The 23,880-nt window shown below is 51.7% G+C and overlaps 1 protein-coding gene across 2 annotated transcripts in view; it reads right to left on the bottom strand.

Annotated features, from left to right (window-relative positions):
- Positions 1 to 1,147: 1,147 nt before the first annotated feature.
- Positions 1,148 to 23,880, bottom strand: part of SPATC1 (spermatogenesis and centriole associated 1) — a 38,706-nt gene continuing 15,973 nt past the window's right edge. Inside the window, exons 2-5 of one of the 2 annotated variants that reach the window (XM_003918737.5) lie at positions 7,273 to 7,827; positions 6,630 to 7,169; positions 6,367 to 6,506; positions 1,148 to 1,556 (exon numbers count right to left, since the gene is read on the bottom strand). In XM_003918737.5, the coding sequence (XP_003918786.1) occupies positions 1,227 to 1,556; positions 6,367 to 6,506; positions 6,630 to 7,169; positions 7,273 to 7,827 (1,565 nt within the window). In that variant the 3' untranslated portion in view covers positions 1,148 to 1,226. Of the gene's footprint in view, positions 1,557 to 5,822; positions 5,902 to 6,366; positions 6,507 to 6,629; positions 7,170 to 7,272; positions 7,828 to 23,880 lie in introns of those variants that run through there. The other variant, XM_009198907.4, reaches the window with a different exon arrangement.

The raw sequence follows: 23,880 nt of genomic DNA, 5'->3' as shown, positions 1-23,880 counted from the left end.
GCTTCTGGCGGAGCTCTTCCCTGCCCTTCCCAGGGACGAAGAGGCTGGGTGTCTGGCTGGATTCCCTGGAGGCCTGGGAGTGGGGAGGGCAGAGGCAGGAAGCTCAGCAGCCCAGGCATCCTCGGAGGGCCTGGCACACCCTGCATACCCGCTCCTTCCCTGGACTCCTTGCTGGTTGCTGAAAGATTCCCATTGGAACTCAGACCTTGTGGGTCCACTGTTGCCTCATGCTATCCTCTCTGTCTGGCAAGCACTGGTGCCCCAGGACCCTCCTCAGTTGGGGTTTTGATCTCCCTCCCATGGCAGCCAGCCTCCTTGCCTTCCTGCCTGCAGACTTGCTCCTGTCTCACCCTGTGGTGTGGGCCCCTCTGCGCTTTCCTACACTGCGCTTCTCCCCTCCCATGTCTTCCTCCCCAGGGACTTCCCATCCTGGCCGGCTCCCTCAGCTTCCTGCACTCTCCACAAGCCCTTCCCAGCACCCCATCTGCCCTTAGTGCACTGTGGGAGGCCCCTGGCCTGCCCCCAAATCCTGCTTGTGCTCCTCAGCTCCTGTAGCAGGTGGCGTCTGCCCTTGCCAGCTCTGAATCTCTCTCAAAGTCTCCAGGACCTATGGGATGGCCTTGGGTGTCTTGGGAAGGGGCCGCCACTTCACTGGGCTGCCCCATGCCCAGGTTGGGGTGAGGATGCTTTCTCCTGGCTCTTTTCCCTTGAATGTCCTCTTGTCCTCAAGGCCTGGAAGACTGCCCCCCTCCACCCCTCACCCAGCCCCGGCCTAGTATGGAGGCAGGGATCCCACACCCACATCCTTGTCTCCTCCCACCTCTGCCAGCTCCGTGCCCCTCACCACTGCGGCAGGCACAGAGCCACAGCCCTTCCCTCCCCGCTTCACCCCTTCCTGGTTCCTACCCTTCCCCATCCAGGTCCCAGGAGCTCCCACTGCTCTCAGTGCCATGGGAGGGGAGCCTGGGGGCCTTCAGACCAACCCCTTGCAGACCACTGCTGAGCCTTGGCCTCTCGGGCTCTCGCAGAGGGTCCAGGATGGGCATTGACCTCCAGGGCAGGCAGGGCTGAAGGGGCACGGTGCAGGGGCCTGGTGAGCCACCTCAGAGGAGGCAGCACCACCCAGGAGTGCTGGCACAGGCCCAGCGACCAGCGTCTGTGGGAAGCTTTAATGGCTGTGCAGAAGACTGTGGGGTTGAGTGAGCCTGGACCTCCCAGCTCCAGCGTCACCAGATGAACATGGGCTTGCCGTCGTCGTGCGCCAGCTGGTTGAGGCAGGAGAGCAGCAGCAGCGCATCGGTGAGCATGCTAGGGTGCACGGTCTCCACTAGCACGCGCTGCAGGAAGTCCACAGTGTAGGTGCCGCCCTCGGATGCCGCCAGCTCCGGGCGCTCTCGCAGGATGCCATAGGCGTTCACCAGCTGTTCGGTCAGCGCAGGGTGCACCCGCCCGTTGTAGCCCAGGCTCTGCAGCCTGTTCATGATGCTCACGTAACGCTGTGTGAGCATCTGGCACAGCTCCTCATCCAGCTTGTGGTCACTGGGGTTCAGGGAGGCCTGCGGGGAGAGCGGCCATCAGGGACCCTCCTTTGCCACACCTCCACACACAGGCAGGTAAGGGGAAGACCGAGGGGCACGTGAGGCTGCGAGACGGCCAGGATCCGAGGGGTGTGCGGTGGGGAGGTTCTGCAAGGGACCTCAAGGGTTTAGGACAGGGAAGCCCAGTGGGCAGAGCCGGACAGAGAGGTCTTCAAGGCCTGATCCGGGCGGGGCAGGTGGCTCCCAAAGCTCCCCAGTGGGGCCTCATCCACAGGGTGAAAGAGGATGCCCCAACCCTGTCATCTGCTCCACCCACCACCAGGGATTGCAGTTGGGCTGAGGCCTCCAGGGACTGAGGACAGGGGCCGTGGCTAGGCATCTGGAGGCGCACAGGGTCCCCTGACCCAGGGGTCTGGGGTCTTTCCCAGGCCTCCTCCTGGCTCCCTGCTCTGCTCCCTCTCAGCGTCTGAAGGCCCCCGCTTCCTTACCCTGGCCTCCATCCTCAACACCCTCTAGCCTGCACACCCCCTAGGGAACTCCCTTTCTTCCCCCAGCACTGAACTGACAACCCCAGCCAAGTGTTGGCCCCAGCACTGAGGGGCCTGTCTCCTTCACCTGCCTCCTCCTGGGCCTGGAAACCAGCACATCTGGGTCAGTTTCCACTCACTTCCTCATGCCCTGTGTCCTCCCACCAGCCCGGCAGTGACTGGGTCCCACCCTAAGGCCTGTAATCATGAAGGCAGCCCCTCCCACCCCGCCTGCCACTGCCCCCTGGATGTGTGACCTGGGCAGTTGTGGAAAGCCCAGTGCCCAGCTCAATGCTCTGTTGGCACCATCCTGAAATTCTAAGTTTTGAATTATTTTCATTTTGCACTGGGCCCTGCCAATTTTGCAGCCTGTCTCAGGTGCAGCTGCCCCCGCCTCCAGGCTTGGCCCTGCCCACTCTCTGCACAGGCCCACAGAGCCACGGGTCTGAAGTGGAGTTGGGTGGGCTAGCCCCTGCCTGAGCTCCTCGTATAGTTTCCACTGCTCCAACACTTGGGGGAGGGCCACCCTCCAGTGTCCCCCAATCTGTCCCTGCACCTCTCTTCCAGCTACGTCCTACTGTGTCCCAGATGCCTGACGTGGTGGTCCCCAACCTGCTGGGAACACTCTTGCCCAGACAAGCTGTTCAGGCACCACCCCTTGGGGAAGGCTCCCAGGCTGGTCGTCGTGTGTGCAGGGTACCAGGCTTGGGGCTGGACTTAGGACTGGGCCCAGTTAATGTGACGCCAACCTCTGCTAAGTGCTCCCAGAGCCTGTGCTCAGCACCCCTGTTGCATGGGACGTGCCTGGGATGCGCCCGTCTCTCCCCAGCGGGAGGTTCTTGGCCCCTGAGCCTTCTAGGCAAATGAGCAATATGCACAGTTGTGGGAGCAGGAAGACACCATCGAGGTTCAGCACAGGAGTAAGGGCCCGCGGACAGCCATGCTTAACGGCTGCTTCTGCACCACCCTGGGCCTGAGCCTCAGTTTTGCTGCTGGGATGTGAAGGAAATCATGGTGCCACGTGCAGGAGTGTTCTGAGGGTTACAGGCAGTGGCCCCGGTGAGCACTGAGCACCAGGTCACGCGGGGGCCCCCACCCTGGGGAATGGCAGTGCCCTCACATCTCACAGTGCAGCGAGTTGTGTCTTGTTGTTTTGAGACGGAGTCTTGCTCTGTCGCCCAGGGTGGAGTGCAGTGGTTCGATCTCGGCTTGCTGCAACCTCCACCTCCCGGGTTCAAGGGATTCTTCTGCCTCAGCCTCCTAAGTAGCTGGGATTACAGGCGCATGCCACCACGCCCGGCTAATGTTTTAGTATTTTTAGTAGAGACGGGGTTTCATCACGTTGGCCAGGCTGGTCTCAAACTCCTGACTTCAGGTGATCTGCCCGCCTCGGCTTCCTACAGTGCTGGGATGACAGGCGTGAGCCACCACGCCTGGCTGAGGTGTGTCAGTTGTGTCTTATAAATATCACCCTGTCTTAAAAATATTCCTTCAAGGCCAGGCATGGTGGCTCACACCTGGCCACAGCTCAAGCCTCAGTTTGGGAGGCTGAGGCAAGAGAATTGCTTGAACTTGGGAGACGGAGGTTGCAGTGAGCCAAGGTTGGGCCTCTGCACTCTAGCCTGGGTGACAGAGCAAGACTCTGTCTCAAAAAAAAATAAATAAAAAAATAAAAAATAAATAAAAAAAATTTAAGGCTGGGCTCATGCCTGTAATCCCAGCACTTTGGGAGGCAGAGGCAGGCGGATCACTTGAGGCAGGGAGTTTGAGACCAGCCTGGCCAACACAGCAAAACCCTATCTCTACCAAAAAAATACACAAAAATTAGCCAGGTATGGTGGCGGGTGCCTGTAATCCCAGCTACTCGAGAGGCTGAGGCAGGAGAATTGCTTGAACCCAGGAGGTGGAGGCTGCAGAGAGCTGAGATTGTACCACTGCACTCCAGCCTGGGTGACAGGATCAAGACTCTATCTCAAAAATAAATAAATAAATAAAAATTAAAAAAAAATAAACAAATTAGCCAGGTATGTTGGTGCACGCCTGTAGTCCCAGTTAGCAGGGAGGCTGAGATGGGAGGGCCACTTGAGTGAACCATGGTTATGCCACTGCACTCCAGCCTGGGCGACAGAGTGAGACCCCATCTTAAAAAAAAGTTGCGGCCGGGCGCGGTGGCTCAAGCCTGTAATCCCAGCACTTTGGAAGGCTGAGACGGGCGGATGTCGAGGTCAGGAGATCGAGACCATCTGGCTTCTTTCTGGTGAAACCCGTCTCTACTAAAAAGTACAAAAAACCTTGGAGGCCAGTGGCTGAGGCCTGTAGTCCCAGCTACCACCTGAGAGACTGAGGCAGAGGAGAATAAGCGTGAGAACTTGGGAGGTGGAGCTTGCAGTGAGCTGAGATCCGGCCACTGCACTCAGCCCTGAAGCTGACAGAGCGAGGAGCTCAGTCTCAAAAAAAAAAAAAAAAAAAAAAAAAAAAAAAAGTTGCAGTAGGGAAAGGCTGTGAAGAAGAAGTCCTCTCATACATGAGCCTGTAACAAGTTTATCCCACAAAACTTCCTCAAGGAGTGCAGGATTCTGCGAGGCGCGGTGAAAGCTCCGCAATCCCAGCACTTTGGGAGGCTTGGTAGTGGCCGGATCCGAGGTCAGGAGATGAGGCCATCCTGGCTAACACGGTGAAACCCGTCTCTACTAAAAAAATGCAAAAAATTAACCCCGAGGCTGGTGGCCAGGCGCCTGTGATCCCAGCTACTCAGGAGGCTGAGGCAGGAGAATGCGTGTGAACCCAGGGCCGAGGAGCTTGCAGTGAGCTTGAATCCCAGCCTGCACTCCAACCTGAGGCTGACTAAAAGCTGAGACTCTGTCTCAAAAAAAAAAGAGGTGAGGATTCCAGGCCTGCTTGCTCAAGGCCACTTTCTAAGCAAACAGTGGCATTCACCAATGAACAAGGCCACTGCAGTGAGCTTCTGTGACTTCTAAACTTGGTTTCAAGGCAGCTTACATGGACGTCTCTGTCTTTAAAAGCTTTCCTTTTGGGGCTGGGCGTGGTGGCTCATGCCTGTAATCCCCACACTTTGGGAGGCTGAGGCGGGCGGATCACCTGAGGTCGGGAGTTTGAGACCAGCCTGGCCGACATGGAGAAACCCTGTCTCTACTAAAACTACAAAAAAGTTAGCCGGGCGTGGTGGTGCGTGCCTGTAATCCCAACTACTTGGGAGGCTGAGGCAGGAGAATTGCTTGAACCTGGGAGGCAGAGGTTGTAGTGATCCAAGATCGCACCATTACGCTGCAGCCTGGGCGACAAGAGCGAAGCACCATCTCAAACAACAACAACAACAACAACAACAACAACAACAACAAAATATATATATATGTATGTTAGCTGGGCGTGGTAGTGTAAACCTGTGGTCACCAGCTACTTGGGAGGCTTGAACCCTTAGGAGTTCATGCTTGCAGTGAGCTAGGATCACGCCACTGTTCTTCAGCCTGGGCTGTCTTGAAAGAAGAGGCTGGGGCAGCGGAATCGTTTGAACTGAGAGGCAGAGGTTGCAGTGAGCTGGGTACATACACTATTGTGTACTCTTTTTTTTTTTTTCAGGTGGAGTCTTGGTTTGTTGCCCAGGCTAGAGTGTAATGGCGCAATCTCAGCTCACCCTGGGCAGGTGACAGAGCGAGAGTCCATCTGAAAACAAAAAACACGAACAAACAAAAACCTCCACACACAAAACTAACCAAAGGATGCTTTAACCAGAGGCAAAGCTCAAACCTGGACCCACGCGGCTCACAGTAGCTCCTGCTCAGGCTACACAGAGGCCTGCAATCCACAGATAATCACAGCTGGAGAGAAAAAGCGGCCGGGAGTGCGGCTGGGCTGTTTTCTCAAGAGAAGCCCGAGTGGTAAGTAGCGATGCAGCTGCCCTCCCTGCCCGGCAGGCGCACACCCCCAATCCAGCTTCCCCGTGCCTTCTACAGCCTGCCACACGCGTGGCACAGACGCACACTCGGGCGTGTTGGCAAAGCATCATTCTCCACATGTGTCCACAGAGGAGGCCATCCTGGTGGCAAAGGGCAAGAGCCGCCCGACCTTGCTGAAACCCCCCACCTCGCCTTCCTCCGAGGAGACCTTGGGCTCCCACTGCCAGACGCCCCAACACCCGCCGGCCGCTGGCACTGAGCAGTCAGCTTCCTCTATCCCAGGGACTCCTCAGGTCATGGCACGTTTGGCCTGGCCAGAATGCAGGGTCCCCACAGCCCCTCATGGGCCAGCCTGCCCCCTGTCCCTGCAGGCCCCTGGCCACACACCTGGATGATCTTCTCCGGGATGTTGGAGACAGTGAAGCCGTAGAGCCGCACGCGCTCTGGGAAGATGCTGGACAGGATCCTTCGGTCCAGCTGGAAGGCGATCTCACCCACCAGCCTCTCCCAGGCCAGCTGCTTCGACTCTGGGGACACAGGGTCTCATCAGCCCAGGTGAGAGGGTGAGAGGGACTGGGGTCAGCAGCCCAGGCAGGCGGCAGGGAGAGGGCCTGGGGCCCGACCCGCAAGGAGCCCGCAGTGTCACTGACCTCGGGCGCTCTCGGGGAACTTGCTCGTCTTGCGGTGGGCCAGCTTCCGTTCCACCTCCATCATGCTCTTCCTCGATGGTTCCGTGGCGCGTGGACCCCGAGAGTCATTGACTGAAGCCGGGGAGGATGATGTACGAGGTGGGGAGTGGGGGTTGTGTGGAGGAGAGTGGGGGGCAGGCAGGTTCCGGGTTGGGGAATTGTGCATTCGGGAAGGGGGATGGGGGGCACCCTGGGCGATGTGGGTGGTGCTTGAGGGGGTGTAGCTGGTGGCAACCTGAGGGGTGAGGGCGGGGGCAGAGGCAAGGACAGTGACTGTGGGGGAGGTAGTGGGGGAGCTGGGGACAGATGCAGGGACCACTTGTTCCTGGGTGGCACTGGGCTGAGTCTGTGTGTCTGAAGTGTTGAAGGAGAAGGCCGTCTCGGGAGCAGGTGTGCCCATGGCTCCGACGGGGGTGGAGGTCTGGAGGGGTGTGCCTGCAAACGCCGTGCTGAGAGGCTCTGGGTCCTGAGTCGACCGGGGGGGCTCAGTGGAGAGTGGGACTAGTGATGTGGAGGGGACAGAAATGAAAGGAGGGGTATTAGAGTGAGGTGGGAGGGCTCTGCCCTGCCCACTATGCCACCCACCACCCAGCACACCCGTTACCTTTGGTGGTGGCAGCAGGTACCATGCAAGCTGGGGAGTGGGGCCCAGAGGGGCCTCTGCGGAGGGGCTCAGCCAGCCGCAGCCTTGGGGCCTCTGGCAGGACCTGGTTGCCCATGGGGTTGGCCAGCAGGTTCTGAGAGACCCCTAGTGGGGTGGCAGTGGAGCTGAGGAGGGGGCTGCTCAGAGAGACGGCCACCGTGCCCGTCACGGGGGCTATCAGGGGGCTGCTCTGGGACACGGCCACAGGGCCTGCCAGGGGGCTGCTGGGAGTCAGGGGGCCAGTGGAGGGCAGGCCCAGGGAACTGGCCAGTGTGCCCGTTGGGGGCCCCGCCACGGGGCTGGTCAGGAAGCCGGTGAGGGGGCTGCTCTGTGACAGGGGTGCTGGGCCGGACAGCAGCGTGCTGAGGGTGCCTGTCAGGGGGCTCATGAGTGAGCCCGGAATGGTGCTGGGCTGCAAGCTGGTTAGCATCTCGGCCAGGGGTGTCAAGGCCATGATCCCCACTTCTTCCAGGACTGGTTCATTTGCCACTGCTGGGGACGGGGGCAGGAAGACACCTGGGAACACAGAGAAAGCACTGAGGCTCTAGGGGAGCCCCTCCAGACCAAGGGGAGGGTGGTCGCAGGCTCTCCCTCTGTGGTAGGGCCTGGCCACAGTGCCCATCTGTCCCCGATGAGCTGACTGGTCTGACCTGGCCTCTCCGAGCCTCACTTCTTAGGCAGGCCAGGGTGGTGGCCTCTCTGCCTCTGTGGGGAGTCTGTGCCTGCTCAGAGGAGCCTGGGAGTGGTTCCCCAAGGCCTCATCTCCAGCCCTGATTTTTGTGTCAGTTCTCCCAGGCTCACTTCTCGGACCACTTGCCCACTGCCCCCAGCCATGGGGACGTCCCGCTGCCCTTTCCTCAACCGTGCCCACCCCTTGCCCAGCAGAGGGTCTCCAAGCAGCTGGACTCTCAGGTCACCAAGTTGGCCCCTCTGTTTTTCGGTGGAGAGAAGAGGGCCCAGGCCTCCTGACCACTATCTTTGTGATAGGGAATAAGCCCCACCAGGTGGGGGCTTCTCAGGGGGTCAGTGCTGCAATGGGCAGAGCCTCACGTGGCCCAGCACCCATGCCTGGTCCCTGCCCTGTGGAGCTTGCTGTGGCCTGAACAGGGATGCAGGTCAGAGCTGGTCACACACCCCGGTCCCAGACATTGCTTTATGCGCTCTTCCTGCCCCCGGAGCCTGCTCTCCCTGGTCCTGGAGGAGTGCTCCTTTTACTGGCCACTGTTTCGGGGAGAAGCCCCCGGTCCCCTGGGGGTGCAGCTGCTGGCAGGAGTGGTGGGAGTGCAGAGAAGGTTTTTGTGAGTATGCAATTTCATTGAAAACTTCCACTTTTGTTGTTATAAAAGCAGTACATGCTTATTATAGACAAAGAATGGAAATACAGAAAAAAAGATGAAAAACCACAGATAGTTCCATCATCCCACGGTTAGTCTCTATTGAGGAGCCGTGTGTTGCCTTGGAGACCTTCTCTACCGTGTGTATATAGATCAGGAGTTGGCAAGCATTCTCTGTGGAGGTCCAGAGGTAAATACTTCCACCTTTGCCAGCTGTATGGTCCCTGTTACAACCGTTCAAGCCTGCCGTTGCCTTGAGAAGGCAGCCATAGGCAACCGGAGGTGAATGAGGGAGGATGTATGGCAATAAACCTTTATAGATGAACACTACATTTTGGATTTCATGTGTCACGTAATAGTAGTTTTATTTTGGCGGTATGATTGGCTCCCAGCCTGTAATCCCAGCACTTTAGGAGGCTGGTGAGGCCCGGGATCCACAAGGTCAGGAGATCGAGACCCACGGGAGGTGAAACCCGTCTCTACTAAAATATAAAAATTAGCGAGAGGCTGATTGTGAGAGCCTGTGATCCCCAACTTCTCGGGAGGCTGAGGCAGGAGAATGGCGTGAACCGGGGCCCGAGGAGCTTGCAGTGAGCGAGATCAGCGCCCTGCACTCCAGCCTGGGCGACAGGCGAGACTCCGTCTCAAAAAAAAAAAAAAGAAGTAGTTTTATTTAACCATTTTAAAATGTACAATTCAATCCACTTGAGCCCAGGTTCAGACCGGCCTGCTCAACATGGAGAGACCCTGTCTCTACAAAAATACAAAAAATTAGCCAGGCGTGGTGGCATGAACCTGTAGTCCCAGCTACTTGGGAGGCTGAGGTGGGAGGATCATTTGAGCCCAGGAGGTTGAGGCTGCAGTGAGCCATGATTGCACCATGATCGCGCCACTGAACTCCAACCTGGAAGTGACAGAGAGTGAACCCATCTCAATATAATCATTTTTTAAAGAAATGAAATTCATTTTTTTGTTTTTGTTTTGTTTTTTGAGATGGAGTCTGGCTCCTGACCCAGGCTGGTCTGTCAACACAGATTTGGCTCACTGCAACCTCCATCTCGGGTTCGTCTCCTGCCCCAACCTCCCAGTAACAGAACTGAGTGCATCTCGACTAATTTTGTGTTCAATGAAGCCGGGTATCTCCTCATGTTGGCCAGGATGATCTCGATCTCTTGACCTCGTGATCTGCCTGCCTCGGCCTCCCAAAGTGCTGGGATTATAGGCATGACCTGGCATGCTAAATAAATTCATTCATTTTTTTTTTTTTTTTTTTTGAGGCCAGTCTTGCTTTGTCGCCCAGGCTGGAGTGCAGTGGTGATCTTGGCTCACTGCAAGCTCTACCTCCTGGGAGTTTCACATGCATTCTCCTGCCTCAAACCCGAGTAGCTGGGACTACAGGTGTGTCACTGTGGCTGTTTTTCTCTTGTATTTTTTTAGTAGAGGCGGGGTTTCACTGTGTTTGGCCAGGATGGTCTCGATCTCGGCCTGCATTGATCGCTATAACCGGCCTCCCAAAGTGCTGGGATTACAGGCTTGAGTTGCAGCCTGGCCGTAGAAATCATTCTTTTTTTTTTTTTTTTTTTTTTGAGGCGGGTCTGGCTCTGTCGCGAAGCAGGAATGCGTCAGCCAGATCTCAGCTCACCGCGAAGCTCCGCCTCCCGGGTCCGCGCCATTCTCCTGCCTCAGCCTCAATGCTGGGACTGGCGCCATGCACTTTCTCACCGGCTAGTTTTGTATTTTTAGTAGAAGGCAGGGTTTTCACCCTGTTACCGCCCGGATGGTCACCGATCTCTCCTGACCTCGTGATCAGCATTACCGGCTGCTCACGAGAAGTGCTGGGATTACGGGCTTGGGCCACGGCCGATAAAATTCATTCTTAACAGGTTGTGTGCAAAGGTAGTAGTGGCATAGATCACATGCCCTTTTGTACCTTGCCTCTTTCGGGACCCACTCTGTAGCTCCGGCATTGTGATTCTTTGAGAATGACACTATTGTAGCTGCAGAGGCCTCATCTTACGGACATGCTATTTTTTTTTACTGAGCCTATCCCAATGGTTGGGCGTTTAAATTGATTCCTGTGTTCCCTGATGACAAAAACCCTATTATGTAAGTCTTTATGATTTGATTTTTCCTGAGAAAATAGACATTTTTAGAGCTTCCTCTGAAAATTCATCTTCTATCTTCAAATTCTGTAATCCTAGCACTTTGGGAGGCCAAGATGGGCGGATCGCTTGAGCTCAGGAGTTTGAGACCAGCCTGGGCAACATGGTAAAACTCCGTCTCTACAAAAAATCCAAAAATTAGTCGGGTATGGTGGCATATGCCTGTAGTCCCAGCTACTTGGGAGGCTGAGGTGGGAGGATCACCTGATCCCAGGAGGTCAGGGCTGTGGCGAGCCGTGATCGTGCTACTGCACTTCAGTCTGTGAGATCGTGTCTCATAAAAACCGAAAAACTTCTAAGTTCCGTTTTCCAAACAAATAAATCAAAATTGCACAATCCAATCAACTGCTCTTTTACTTATGTATTTATTTTTATTTTTAGAGATGGGAATCTAATTCTGTGGCCCAAGCTGGTCTCAAACTCCTCAAGCAATCCTCCTGCCTCAGCTTCCTAAAGCGATGGGATTATAGTTGTCAGTCACCACTCCCAGCCTGGTCTTTTATGATTTCTTGTTTTGACTTTTTAGAAAGTTTTGTTTTAGGACCCAGGAGACAATAAAGCTTATGGGCCAAAGGCAAGCAGTTCATGCAGAAGGCAGACTTGAAGGAGAGGGAGCACAGGGTGGGGCAGATGGAGGGATGGGCTGCATGTGTTGAGGTGGAGGATGGAGCTCAGAGTGGGGCTGTCTGTCCTGCTTGGCCTCCATTTCCTTAGGAGAGCCCAGGGTCTGGGCAATGTGGGAAAGGACCACTTTGGGGCAACATGTCCAGGATGGCCGGGGAGAGGCAGTCAGGGGCCACTGTCTCTGCACGGCCAGGGCAGCCTAAGGAGCACCAGTGGTCCCAATGTTTGAAGCAGCCAGGTCAGGCGAGAAGACAGGACAAATGCTTCCTCTTGTCGCCTGCTCTGGGAAGATGACCGCTGTGGAGGGACCAGCTGGTCAGGGCTGAGAGGGAGCACAGCACTGGACAGGCCATGGCCTCGTCCCCCGAGGGAAATGACCCAGTGTTTTTCGACCAAGTTGGATTCCAGGCAGACCATCACATAGCACACAGAAGGTAACCAAAGGAGCAATCCACAGAAAGTCTAACACCAAAATGTATAAAGCAGAAACGGGGACTCCCAGGAGGTGCTGGAGTGGCCGCTTTGTCAAGGTCCAGGACAGAAGGAACATGGCGCAGGCACAGATGGTGGAATTACAAAGCCAGTCTACTATCTAATGTGCTGCTGCACACTGACAGGGTGGTGTGGCTGCTGTGAGCTGGATGCTATTGGTACCCTCTGCCCCTCACCCAAATACAGTAAGTGCTACCCACTTTCTTCGCATGCTGCCCTCATCCTGCCAGGAACAAGGACTCCAGGGAAGGCCAAGTACAAATCAGAAACAGAAGCATGTGGACAGAGTTGATAAGGGGAGGGCAGGCGGGCCTGGGGAGGAGAGCCTGTGAGAGCAGGGGGTAGATGCCAGGCCTCAGAAAGACCCATCCTGTTTGTCTGTTAATGGCAAAACCTGGCACAACTGGCCGGGAGCGGTGGCTCACGCCTGTAATCCCAGCACTTTGGGAGGCCGAGACAGGCGGATCGCGAGGTCAGGAGATCGAGACCATCCTGGTTAACATGGTGAAACCCCATCTCTACTAAAAATACAAAAAATTAGCTGAGAGTGGTGGCGGGTGCCTGTAGTCCCAGCTACTCAGGAGGCTGAGGCAGGAGAATGGCGTGAACCCGGGAGGCGGAGGTTGCAGTGAGCCGAGATTGTGGCATTGCACTCTAGCCTGGTGACAGAGCGAGGCTCCATCTAAAAATAAATAAATAAATAAATAAATAAATAAATAAATAAATAAAAGCTGAGAGTTGCATTCTGCACTCTGAAAAAGAGGTGGGTAAATACTCCCCATGTATCTGGTGATGTCCTTTAAGGGGTGTATGTGAATATCAAGTTAATTTTTTTTCTTTATATTTTCGTGTACTTTCCAAAATCTTCACAATATGAGTGTGTATTTTAAAAAACACACTTTATGAAGAAAAGTGTTTTCTAAAAAAAAAAAAAAAAAAAAGTACATTTCTGCCTGGTTTTGTCTTGAGACCAGGAGGGGCCACAGCCCTGCTCACACTTAGCAAACAAAGCTAGGCCCTTACGGGCAAGGCTGGTTCAGGGGTGGCCCAGCCTCACATGGAGAGGGATCTGTGCTTCCTTCCCAGGCTGTGCCATGGAGGCCCCTGCGTGCCCAGTCCTCTTTGTGGCACCTTTGGCTTCCCTGTCCTCCAGCACTCACTCTACAAAGTGCGCCTCCCCAGGAGACCTCCTGCCTTCCCTGGCCAATGCTGGGCCTTTGTGGTCAACTGGGCAGAGCCCTGTAAATAGGCCAACTGCAGAGGAGGGACGGGGAGAACTCAGATGGATAGAAGTAAAGGTTAGGCCCTGAAAAATAAGGGATTTTCAAATCCAAATGACCTGGCTGCATCCCACCAGCACAAATGCAACCTCAGCTCTTGCAGGTAGAGCAGAGTGCCCATAGGACCACCTCCCCGTCAGGACTCCTTGTCCTCTCCTTCCTTTTCAGATGGGATTTGCTTGCCAGTGCTGAATAGTGATGTGGCTGCCTCTCCCAGGGCCCTGTGCCTCTGCTGGTGGTGATACCCAACATATTTCAGCGTGGACTGAGAAAATCCAATGTTAGCATAAAACCAAAGCCCAGATGAGGCACTGAAGATGCAAAGTCACTGAGGCCAGTGCATGCCACCCACACCAGTCCGCAGGGCCCATCACATCTGCTTTCACTGCCCATGAGTAAGGATGTGTGTGCTGCGTTTGTCTTTCCCTTTGGACTCAAACTAGTCAGACAGGTAGCAACTGAAAATGGAGGATTAGAGAGCTCCACAATTTCAGCCCTCTACCAAAGCTATGGTTAAGCTGGCAAAAATGATCAGAGTAAACTTTTTTGGGGTCTCCAGAATCTAATAAAAATCTTACAATAACTAGGGGAATGCTTAATGAAGAAGCTATTAAATTTTGGGAAGAAAACATTGACATTTTAACTTTTCTTTCTTTCTTTCTTTTTTTTTTTTTTGTGAGATGGAGTCTCACTCTTGTTGCCCAGGCTGGAGTGCAACAGCACTATCTTGGCTCACTGCAACCTCTGCCTCCTGAGTTCAAGCGATTCTCCAGTCTCAGCCTCCCAAATAGCTGGGATTACAGGTGTGTGCCACCATGCCCAGCTAACTTTCTTGTATTTTTAGTAGAGATGGAGTTTCACCATGTTGGCCAGGCTGATTGCTCTTGTTGATATCAAACAAAATAGACTTTAAATCAAAACTTGTTACAAAAGGCAAAGAAGAACATTACATATTAATAAAAGGTTCAGTACAATAAAATGTAACAATATTAACATTCATGCGCTTAATAACGGATCTGCAAAATGTATAAAGGAGAAATTGATAGAATCAAAGTCAGAAATAGACAGTTCTACAATAATATTTGGAGACCCCACTTTCGGTAGTGGATAGAACTAGACAGAAGATCAGTAAGGAAATAGAGAACTCAAACCTTTCTACAAACCAACTAGCCCCAATGGACATACACAAAACATTTCCATCCAACAACAGCAGAATATACATTCTTCTCAAGCGCACGTGAGACATTGTCCAGGATGGGTCACAAAAAAAGTCTCAATATGTTTTAAAATATTGAAATCATATAAAGTATCTTCTCTGACCTTAAGAATGAGACTAGAGGCCGGGCGCGGTGGCTCACGCCTGTAATCCCAGCACTTTGGGAGGCCGAGACGGGCGGATCATGAGGTCAGGAGATCGAGACCATCCTGGCTAACACAGTGAAACCCCGTCTCTACTAAAAAAATACAAAAAAACTAGCCGGGCGAGGTGGCAGGCGCCTGTAGTCCCAGCTACTCGGGAGGCTGAGGCAGGAGAATGGCGCAAACCCGGGAGGCGGATCTTGCGGTGAGTGGAGACCGGCCCACCGAACCCCACCCGGGGGAAAGCGAAAAACCCCCTCTCAAAAAAAAAAAAAAAAAAAGAATGAGACTAGAAATCAATAACAGATGGAAATCTGTAAAATTCACAACCGTGGAAATTAAACAACACACTTTATTTTTATTTTTATTTTTATTTGAGACGGAGTTTTGCTCTTGTTGCCCAGGCTGGAGTGCAACGGTGTGCTCTCAGCTCACTGCAACCTCCACCTCCCAGGTTCAAGCGATTCTCCTGCCTCAGCCTCCTGAGTAGCTGGGATTACAGGCGTGCACCACCACACCCGGCTAACTTTTTTGTATTTTTAGTGGAGACGGGGTTTCTTTGTGTTGGTTGGGCTGGTCTTGAACTCCCGACCTCAGGTGATCTGCCTGCCTAGGCCACCCAAAGTGCTGGGATTATAGGTGTGAGCCACTGCGCCTGGCCAATACACTCTTAAATAACCAATAGCTCAAATCATAAGATAAGTTAGAAAATACTTTGATACAAGTAAAAATGAAAACACAGCATGGCCAGGTGTGGTGGCTCACACCTGTAATCCTAGCACTGGAGGAGGCCGAGGTGGGTGGATCACTTGAGGTTAGGAGTTTGAGGCCAGCCTGGCCAACATGGTGAAAACCTGTCTCTACCAAAAATACAAACATTGGCCGAGCACACCTGTGGTCCCAGAGACTCGGGAGGCTGAGGCGGGAGGATCACTTGAGTCTGGGAGTGTGTGGTTACAGTGAGCAGTGATTGCACCACTGTACTCCAGCCTGGGCGACAGAGCAAGACTCTGACTCAAAAAAAAAAAAAAATCAATTGTATTTGTATACACTTGCAATAAACAATCTAATAATTACATCGAAAAAATAACTGACAAGCATCAAAAAGAATAAATTAGGAATAAACTTAACAAAATAAATATAAAACTTACCCCCTGTAAACTATAAACAGTGTTGAAAAGACATTAAAAGAATATACTCTAAATAGGCCTGGTGTGATTGGTTCAAGCCTGTAATCCCAGCACTTTGGGAGGCGGGGCAGTGAGATCCACAAGGTCAGGGAGATCGAGACTATCCTGGCTAACATGAACCCCGTCTCTACTAAAAAATACAAAAAAACTAGCGAGGCAGTGGTGAGCCTGTAGTCCCTTTCGGGGAGGCTGAGGCAGGAGAATAGCGTAAACCCGGGGTGGAGCTTGCAGTGAGAGCTGAGATCCGGCCACTACACACTCCAGCATGGGGCTGACAGGCGGGAGACTCCGTCTCTCTCGTAATGGGAAAACAACCCATTTTCATAGATTAGAAGACAATATTGTAAAGAGAGCAATAATTCCTGAATTGATATGCAGATTTAGTGCCATCCCTCTCAGAATCCAAGCTGACCACTTTGTAGAAATCGACAAGTTTATCCTAAAATTTACATGGAGTTATAAGGGACCCAGAATGGCCAAACTGAGATTGAAAAAGTTGGCCAGGCACGGTGGCTCACGCCTGTAATCCCAGCACTTTGGGAGGCTGAGACAGGTGGATCACGAGGTCAGGAGATTGAGAACATCCTGGCTAACAGGGTGAAATCCTGTCTCTACTAAATGTACAAACAATTAGCCAGGAGTGGCGGCAGGTGCCTGCAGTTCCAGCTACTTGGGAGGCTGAGGCAGGAGAATGGCGTGAACCCAGGAGGCGGAGCTTGCAGTGAGCCAAGATGCGCCACTGCACTCCAGCTTAGGCAACAGTGCAAGACTCCATCTCAAAAAAAATAAATAAATAAAAATAAAAATAAAAAGTTGGAGGATTCCTGTATTTCAAAACTCACTACAAAGCTAAGTAATCTTAGTGGCACTGGCGTAAGGACAGACATATAGATCAATGAGATAGCCTGGGAGTCCAGAAATAAACGGAGTCTCCCTCTGTCACCCAGGCTGGAGTGCAGTGCTGCGATCTCTGCTCACTGCAGCCTCTGCCTCCCAGGTTCAAGTGATTCTCCTGTCTCAACCTCCCGAGTAGCTGGGATTACAGGCACACACCACCACACTTGTCAGATTTTTGTATTTTTATTAGAGATGGGGTTTCAACATGTTGCCCAGGCTGGTCTCAGAACTCCTGACCTCAAGTGATCTGCCCACCTTGGCCTCCCAAAGTGCTGAGATTACAGGCATGAGCTACTGTGCCTGACCCTGTACCAACTGATTTTTGGCAAGTGTGTAAAGACAATTCAATGGGAGAAAATCATTTAAAAAAAATTTTTTTTAGTTCCGGGGTACATGTGCAGGATGTGCAGGTTTGTTACGTAGGTACGTGTGTGCCACTGTGGTTTGCTGCACCTATCAACATCACCTAAGTATTAAGCCCAGCATACATTAGCTATTTTTCCTGATGCTCTCCCTCCCCCAACCCCTCCGACAGGCCACAGTGTGTGATGCTCCCCTCCCTGTGTCCACGCGTTCTCATTGTTCAGCTCCCATTTATGAGTGAGAACATGCAGTGTTTGGCTTTCCTCTCCCTGGGTTAGTTTGCTGAGGATAATGGCTTCCAGCTCCATCCATGTCCCTGCAAAGGACATGATCTTGTCCCTTTTTATGGCATAGTATTCCAAGGTACGTATGTACCACATTTTCCTTATCCAGTCTATCATTGGTGGGCATTTGGGTTGATTCCATGTCTTTGCTATTGTGAATAGTGCTGCAATGAATATACACATGCATGCATTCTTCATAATAGAATGATTTATATTCCTTTGGGTATATACCCAGTAATGGGATTGCTGGGCCAAATGGTATTTCTGGTTCTAGGTCTTTGATGAATTGTCACATTCCCTTCCACAATAGTTGAACTAGTTTACATTCCCACCAACGGTGTAAAAGTGTTCCTATTTCTCCACAGCCTTGTCAGCATCTGTTGTTTCTTGACTTTTTAAAAATTGCCATTATGACTGGTGTGAGATGGTATCTCATTGTGGTTTTGATTTTCATTTCTCTAATAATCAATGATGATGAGCTTTTTTTCATATGTTCATTGGCTGCTTAAATATCGTCTTTTGAGAAGTGTCTGTTCATGTCCTTTGCCCACTTTTTGATGTTTTTTTTTTTCTTGTAAATTTGTTTAAGTTCTTGTAGACTCTGGATGTTAGACCTTTGTCAGATGGATAGGTTGCAAAAATTTTTTCCCATTCTATAGGTTGTCTCTGCTCTGATGATAGTTTCTTTTGCTGTGCAGAAACTCTTTAGTTTAATTAGATCTCATTTGTCAATTTTTGCTTTTGCTGCAATTGCTTTTGAAGTTTCTGTCATAAAATCTTTTGCCTGTGCCTATGTCCTGAATGGTATTGCCTAGATTTTCTTCTAGAGTTTTTATAGTTTTGGGTTTTACATTTAAGTATTTAATCCATCTTGAGTTATTTTTTCTATAAGGTTTAAGGCGTCCAGTTTCAATTGAAAAAAAAATCTTTTTTTTTTTTGATGGAGTCTTGCTCTGTCACCCAGGCTGAAGTGCAGTGGCACCATCTTGGCTCACTGCAAGCTCTGCCTCCCAGGTTCAAGTGATTCTCCTGCCTTAGCCTCCTGAGTAGCTGGGATTGTAGTTGTGCACCACCATGCCCGGTTAATTCACTGCGTTTATATGATTATTTAATTACTTTAGTAGAAATGGGGTTTCACCATGTTGGCCAGGCTGGTCTCGAACTCCTGACCTCAAGTGATCCGCCTGTCTTGGCCTCCCAAATTTCTGGGATTATAGGCATGACCTACTGTGCCTGGCCTGAGAAAATAATCTTTTTAACAAATGGCACTGGGATAACTGGATATCCATGTTACAAAAGAATGATGTCAGACCGCTACTTCACACCATATACAAAAGTTAAATCAGAATGGAGTAAAGGCCTAAATGTAAGAGCTAAAACCATAGAACTCTTAGAATAAAACTTGGGGTGAATCTGCATGACCTCAGATTTGGCAGTAGATTCTGAGCTATAACACCTAAAGCACGAATAACAAGAGAAACAATAGATAAATTGGACTTCATCAAAATCAAAAGCTTTTATGTTTCAAAAGACATTAGTAAGAAAGTGAAAAGACAACCTAAACAATTGGCAAAAATATTTACAAGTGATATATTTGAGGAGGGACTATATCCAGTATATATAAAGCATCCTACAAGTCAACAGTAAGAAGACAGCCCAATTAAAAAATGGGCAATGGTCTGCACAGGATGGCTTGTGCCTAAAATCCCAGCACTTTGGGAGGCCGAGGTGGCAGGATCACTTGAGTCCAGGAGTTTAAGACAAACCTGGGCAACATAATGAGACCTTGTCTCTATTTTTATATAGAAATTAAAAAATAGGCTGGGCGCGGTGGCTTACACCTGTAATCCCAGTGCCTTGGGAGGCCGAGGCAGGCAGATCATGGGGTCAGGAGATCGAGACCACCCTGTCTAACATAGTGAAACCCTGTCTCTACTAAAAAAAAAAAAAAAAAATAGCCAAGCGTGGTGGTGGGTGCCTGTAGCCTCAGCTATTTGGGAGGCTAAGGCAGGAGAATGGTGTGAACCCAGGAGCCTGAGCTTGAAGTGAGCTGAGATCGCGCCACTGCACTCTCCAGCCTGTGCGACAGAGCGAGACTCCGTCTCAAAAAAAAAAAAAAAAAAAAGAAAAAGAAAAATGAAAAAAGAAATTAAAAAATAAAATAAAAATGGGAAGTGGATCTAAATGGATATTTCTCAAAGATATACAAATGGCCAATAAGCACACCTAAAGAAGCTCAACATCATTAGTCATCAGGGAAATACAAATCAAAACTGCATTGTAATATCACTTCACACCCACTAGGATGGTTATAATTTAAAAAAATCAGATAACACATATTAGCAAGAATTTGGAGAAATTGGGACCCTCATACGTTTCTGGTGGGAATGTGAAATGGTGAAGCAGCTTCGAAAAACAATCTGGCAGTTCCTTAAATGTTGAACATAGAGTTACCATATGACCCAGTAATTCTACTCCTACATATATCTAAGAGAAATGAAAACATGTCTGCACAAAATCTGTACATGAATGTTCATAGCGGCATTATTCATAATAGCCAAAAGGAGGAAATAACCCAAATGTCCACCAACTAATGAATGAGTAAACAAAGTGTAGTAGAGCCGTACACTGGAATAGTATTCAGCCATAAAAGCAAAACAAAACAAAAAACCCTAACTGTAACCAGGAGTACTGAGAACCTTGAAAACATTATGCTTAGTGAAAGAAGTCAGTCACAAAATACCACATACATGATTCCATGCTTATGAAATGTTGAGAATAGGCAAATTCATACAAACAGAAAGTGGATTAGTGGTTGCTTAGAGCTGGAAAGGGGGTGGTGAAAGGGTAGGGGTGTGATAGCTAAAAGGGATGAGGTTTCTTTTTGGGGTGATGAAAGTATTCTAAAATTGATTGTGGTAATGTTTGTACATACCTGTGAATATACTAAAAACCACTGAATTATGCACTTTAAGTGGGTGAATTGTATGGTATATGAACTACATCTCAGTGAAGCTGTTATTTAAAAAAGATTCATTGGGGTTACAGGCATTTATTGTGGCAGAAAAGGCACATTTGTGGTTCAGGGGCCAATCTAGTGCACACCTGGGAGGCATTACAGGCTCTGCAGGCACAGACCATGAGGAGTATGTCCCCTGCTCACACTGGGATGACCTCAGTCTACAACCCATCAGAATCACTGACGAGATCTCAGCAGCTGCCTTGCCCATGTCCCTGGTCAGGAGACAGGATGCCTTTGGGTGCATGACTGCAGGATGCCATGGGTGGAGGGAGAGTCCTCAGCTAACAGACACCCACTATTAGCTTGTGTTAAAGAGATTTCAGTCCCATCGCTTGATATTCCAATGCAAAGAGATTTCAGTCCCATTGCGTGATATTCCGATGCGATATGCACAAATGATTTCTTAACCTTTTGATAATTTGTGTTTAATTTATTGAGATTTGTGAGTTGAAAATCTTAGGCTCCAGTACAAGTACGTTGAAAAGAACTTGAAGAGAACGTCGAAGAGGACTTCAGATTCACTGCGTTTATATGATTATTTAATTATTTAGGTCTCTCAGCAAGGTTTGTTACATCAAACAATTGAAGTTAAAAAGAAAAGCAAAAGCTAAATATCTGGCCTCACGACTGTAATCCTAGCACATTGAGAGGCCAAGGTGGGAGGATCATTTAAGCCAAGGGGAGGATCCTGAGGGGAGAAGGCATGAGGGAAGAAGGTCCTGAGGGAAGAGGGTCCTGAAGGGAGAGGGTGCTAAGGGGAGAGGGCCCTGAGGAGAAAGGGTCCTGAAGTGAAATGATCCTGAGAGGAGAGGGTCCTCAGGGAAAAGAATCCTCAAAGAAGAGAGTCCTGAGGGAAGAGGTTCCTCAGGGGAGAAGGTAGGTCCTGAGGGGAGAGGGTCCTAGGGGGAGAGGGTCCTGAGGTGAGATGGTCCTGAGAGAAGAGGGTCCTCAGGGAAAAGGGTCCTGAGGGGGAGGCTGCTGAGGGGGGAGGGTACTGAGGGAGGAGGGTCCTGAGGGGAGAGGGTCCTGAGGGAGAGGTTCCTTAGGGAAGAGGGTCCTGAGGGAAGAGGGTTTGGAAATAAGAGGGTCCTGAGGGTAGAGGGTCCTGAGGGAAGAGGATCCTGGAGGAAGAGGGTCCTGAGGGGAGAGGGTAGGTCCTGAGGGGAGAGGGTTCTTAGGGGAGATGGTCCTGAGGTGGGAGGATCCTGAAAGGAAAGTATCCTCAGGGAAGAGATTCCTCAGGAAAGAGGGTCCTGAGGGAAGAGGGTGTTGAAGGGAGAGGGTAGGTCTTGAGGGGATAGGGTCCTGAGGGAAGGAGGGTTTTCAGGGAAGAAGGTCGTCAGGGAAGAGGGTCCTCAAGGAAAAGGGTCCTGAGAGAAAAGGTTCCTGAGAGGAGAGAGTCTTGAGAGGACAGAGTCATAAGGGGGAAGGTCCTGAGGGGACAGGTTCTTCAGGAGAGAGGGTTCTGAGGAAGAGCGTCCTTAGGGAAAGGGTTCTGAGGGAAGAGAGTTTTGAGGGGAGAGGGTCCTGAGGGAAGGGGGTCTTGAGGGGAGAGGATCCAGAGGGGGGTCCTGAGGGGAGTTTTGAGGGGAGAGGGTCCTGAAGGAAGAGGATCCAGAGGGAAAAGGGTCCTGAGGGAGGAGGATCCAGAGGGAAGAGGGTCCTGAAGGAAGAGGGTCCTGAGGGAAGGGGATCCTTTGGGGAGGGGGTCCTGAAAGAAGAGGGATCTGAAAGAAGGCAGTCCTGGGGGAGGAAGGTTATGTGGGAAGAGGGTCTTGAGGGAGACGGTCCTCAGGGGAGCGAGTAGGTCATGAGGGAGAGTGTCTGGAGGGGAGAATGTCCTGAGGATAGAGAGTCCTGAGGGAAGACAGTCTTAAGGGGAGAGGGTCCTAAGGGGACAGGGTCCTGAGGAGAGATGGTCCAGAGGTGGGATGGTCCTGTGAAGAGAGGATCCGGAGGGGAGAGGGTCCTAAGGGTACCGGCTCCTCAGAGAAGAGGGTTCTGAGGGAAGGTGGTCCTGAGGGGAGAGGAGAGGGTTCTGAGGGAAAAGGGTCGTTAGGATAGACAGTCCTGAGGCGAGAGGATCCTCCTGGAGGAAGGTCTTGAGGGAAGAGGGTCCTGAGAGAGGAAGCTTTTTAGGGAACAGGGTCCTCAGGGGAGAGGGTTCTGAGAGAAGAGGTTCCTGAGGGGAGAGAGTCTTGAAGACAGAGGGTCCTGAGGGTGAAGGTCCTAAGGTGGGAGGTTCTACAGGGAAGAGAGTGGGTCGTGAGGGGAGAGGGTCCAGAGGAGAGAGGGTCCTGAGGGAAGAAGGTCCTGAGAGAAGATGGTTCTGAGGGGAGAGGGTCCTCAGGGAAGAGGGTCCTGAGGGGAGAGGGTTCTGAGGGGAGAGGGTCCTAAGGAAAGGCAGTCGTGAAGGGAGAGGGTCCTGAGGGGAGAGAGTCCTCAGGGAAGAAGGTCCTGAGGGAAGAGGATCCTGAGGGGGGAGGGTTTTTAGGGAACAGGATTCTCAGGGAAGAGGGTTCTGAGAGAAGAGGTTCCTGAGGGGAGAGGGTCATGAAGAGACAGGGTCCTGAGGGCGAAGTTCCTGAGGGGAGAGGTTCTACAGAGGAGAGAGTGGGTTGTGAGGGGAGAGGGTCCGGAGGGGAGAGGGCCCTAAGGCAAGAGAGTCCTAAGGGAAGAGGGTCCTGAGGAGAGATGGTCCTGAGGTGGGATGGTCCTGAGGGGAGAAGGTCCTCAGGGAAGACCTTAGGTCCTGAGGAAAGAGGGTCCTGAGAGAAGGGGGTCCTGAGGGAAGAGGGTCTTGCGGGGAGAGGGTCCTGAGGGGAGAGGGTCCTGAGGGACAGGAGTCCTGAGGGAAGAGGGTCCTGAGGAGAGAAGATCCTTAGGGGAGAGGGACCTGAGGTGGGAGGGTCCTGAGTGGAGAGGGTCCTCAGGGACGAGGTCCCTCAGGGAAGAGGGTCCTCAGGGAAGAGGGTTTTCAGGGAAGAGCGTCCTGAGGGAATAGGGTAGGTGGTGAGGGGAAAGGATCCTGCATAGAGAATGTCCTCAGGGAAGAGGGTCACGAGGGGAGAGGGTCATGAGAGAGGAGGGTACTGAGGGGATATGGTCCTGAGGAGAGAGGGTCCTCAAGGAAGAAGGTCCTTAGAAAAGTGGGTCCTGAAGGGGGAGGGTTTTCAGAGAAGAGGGTCCTCAGGGAAGAGGGTCCTTAGGGAAAGGGTTCTGTGGGAAGAGGGTCCTGAGGGGAGAGGTTCCTCAGGGAAGATAGTCCTGAGGAGAGAGGGTCCTGAGAGGAGAGGGTCCTTAGGGGAGAGAAACCTGAAGTAGGAGAGCCTTGAAGGGAAAGTCTTCTCAGGGAAGAGTTTCCTTAGGAAAGAGGGTCCTGAGGGAAGAGGATTCTGAGGGGGGAGGGCTTTCAGGGAAGAGGGTCCTGAGAGAAGAGCTTCCTGAGGGGAGAGGATCTTGAGGGGGAAGATCCTAGGGGGTGAGGTTCTTCCAGGCAGAGGGTCCTGAGGGGCGAGGGTTCTGAGGTAAGAGGGTCCTTAGACAAAAGTTCTGAGGGAAG

This window comes from Papio anubis, chromosome 8, assembly GCF_008728515.1.
Source record: "Papio anubis isolate 15944 chromosome 8, Panubis1.0, whole genome shotgun sequence".
Lineage (NCBI taxonomy): Eukaryota > Metazoa > Chordata > Mammalia > Primates > Cercopithecidae > Papio > Papio anubis.
This window is presented reverse-complemented; position numbering and strand designations above follow the sequence as displayed.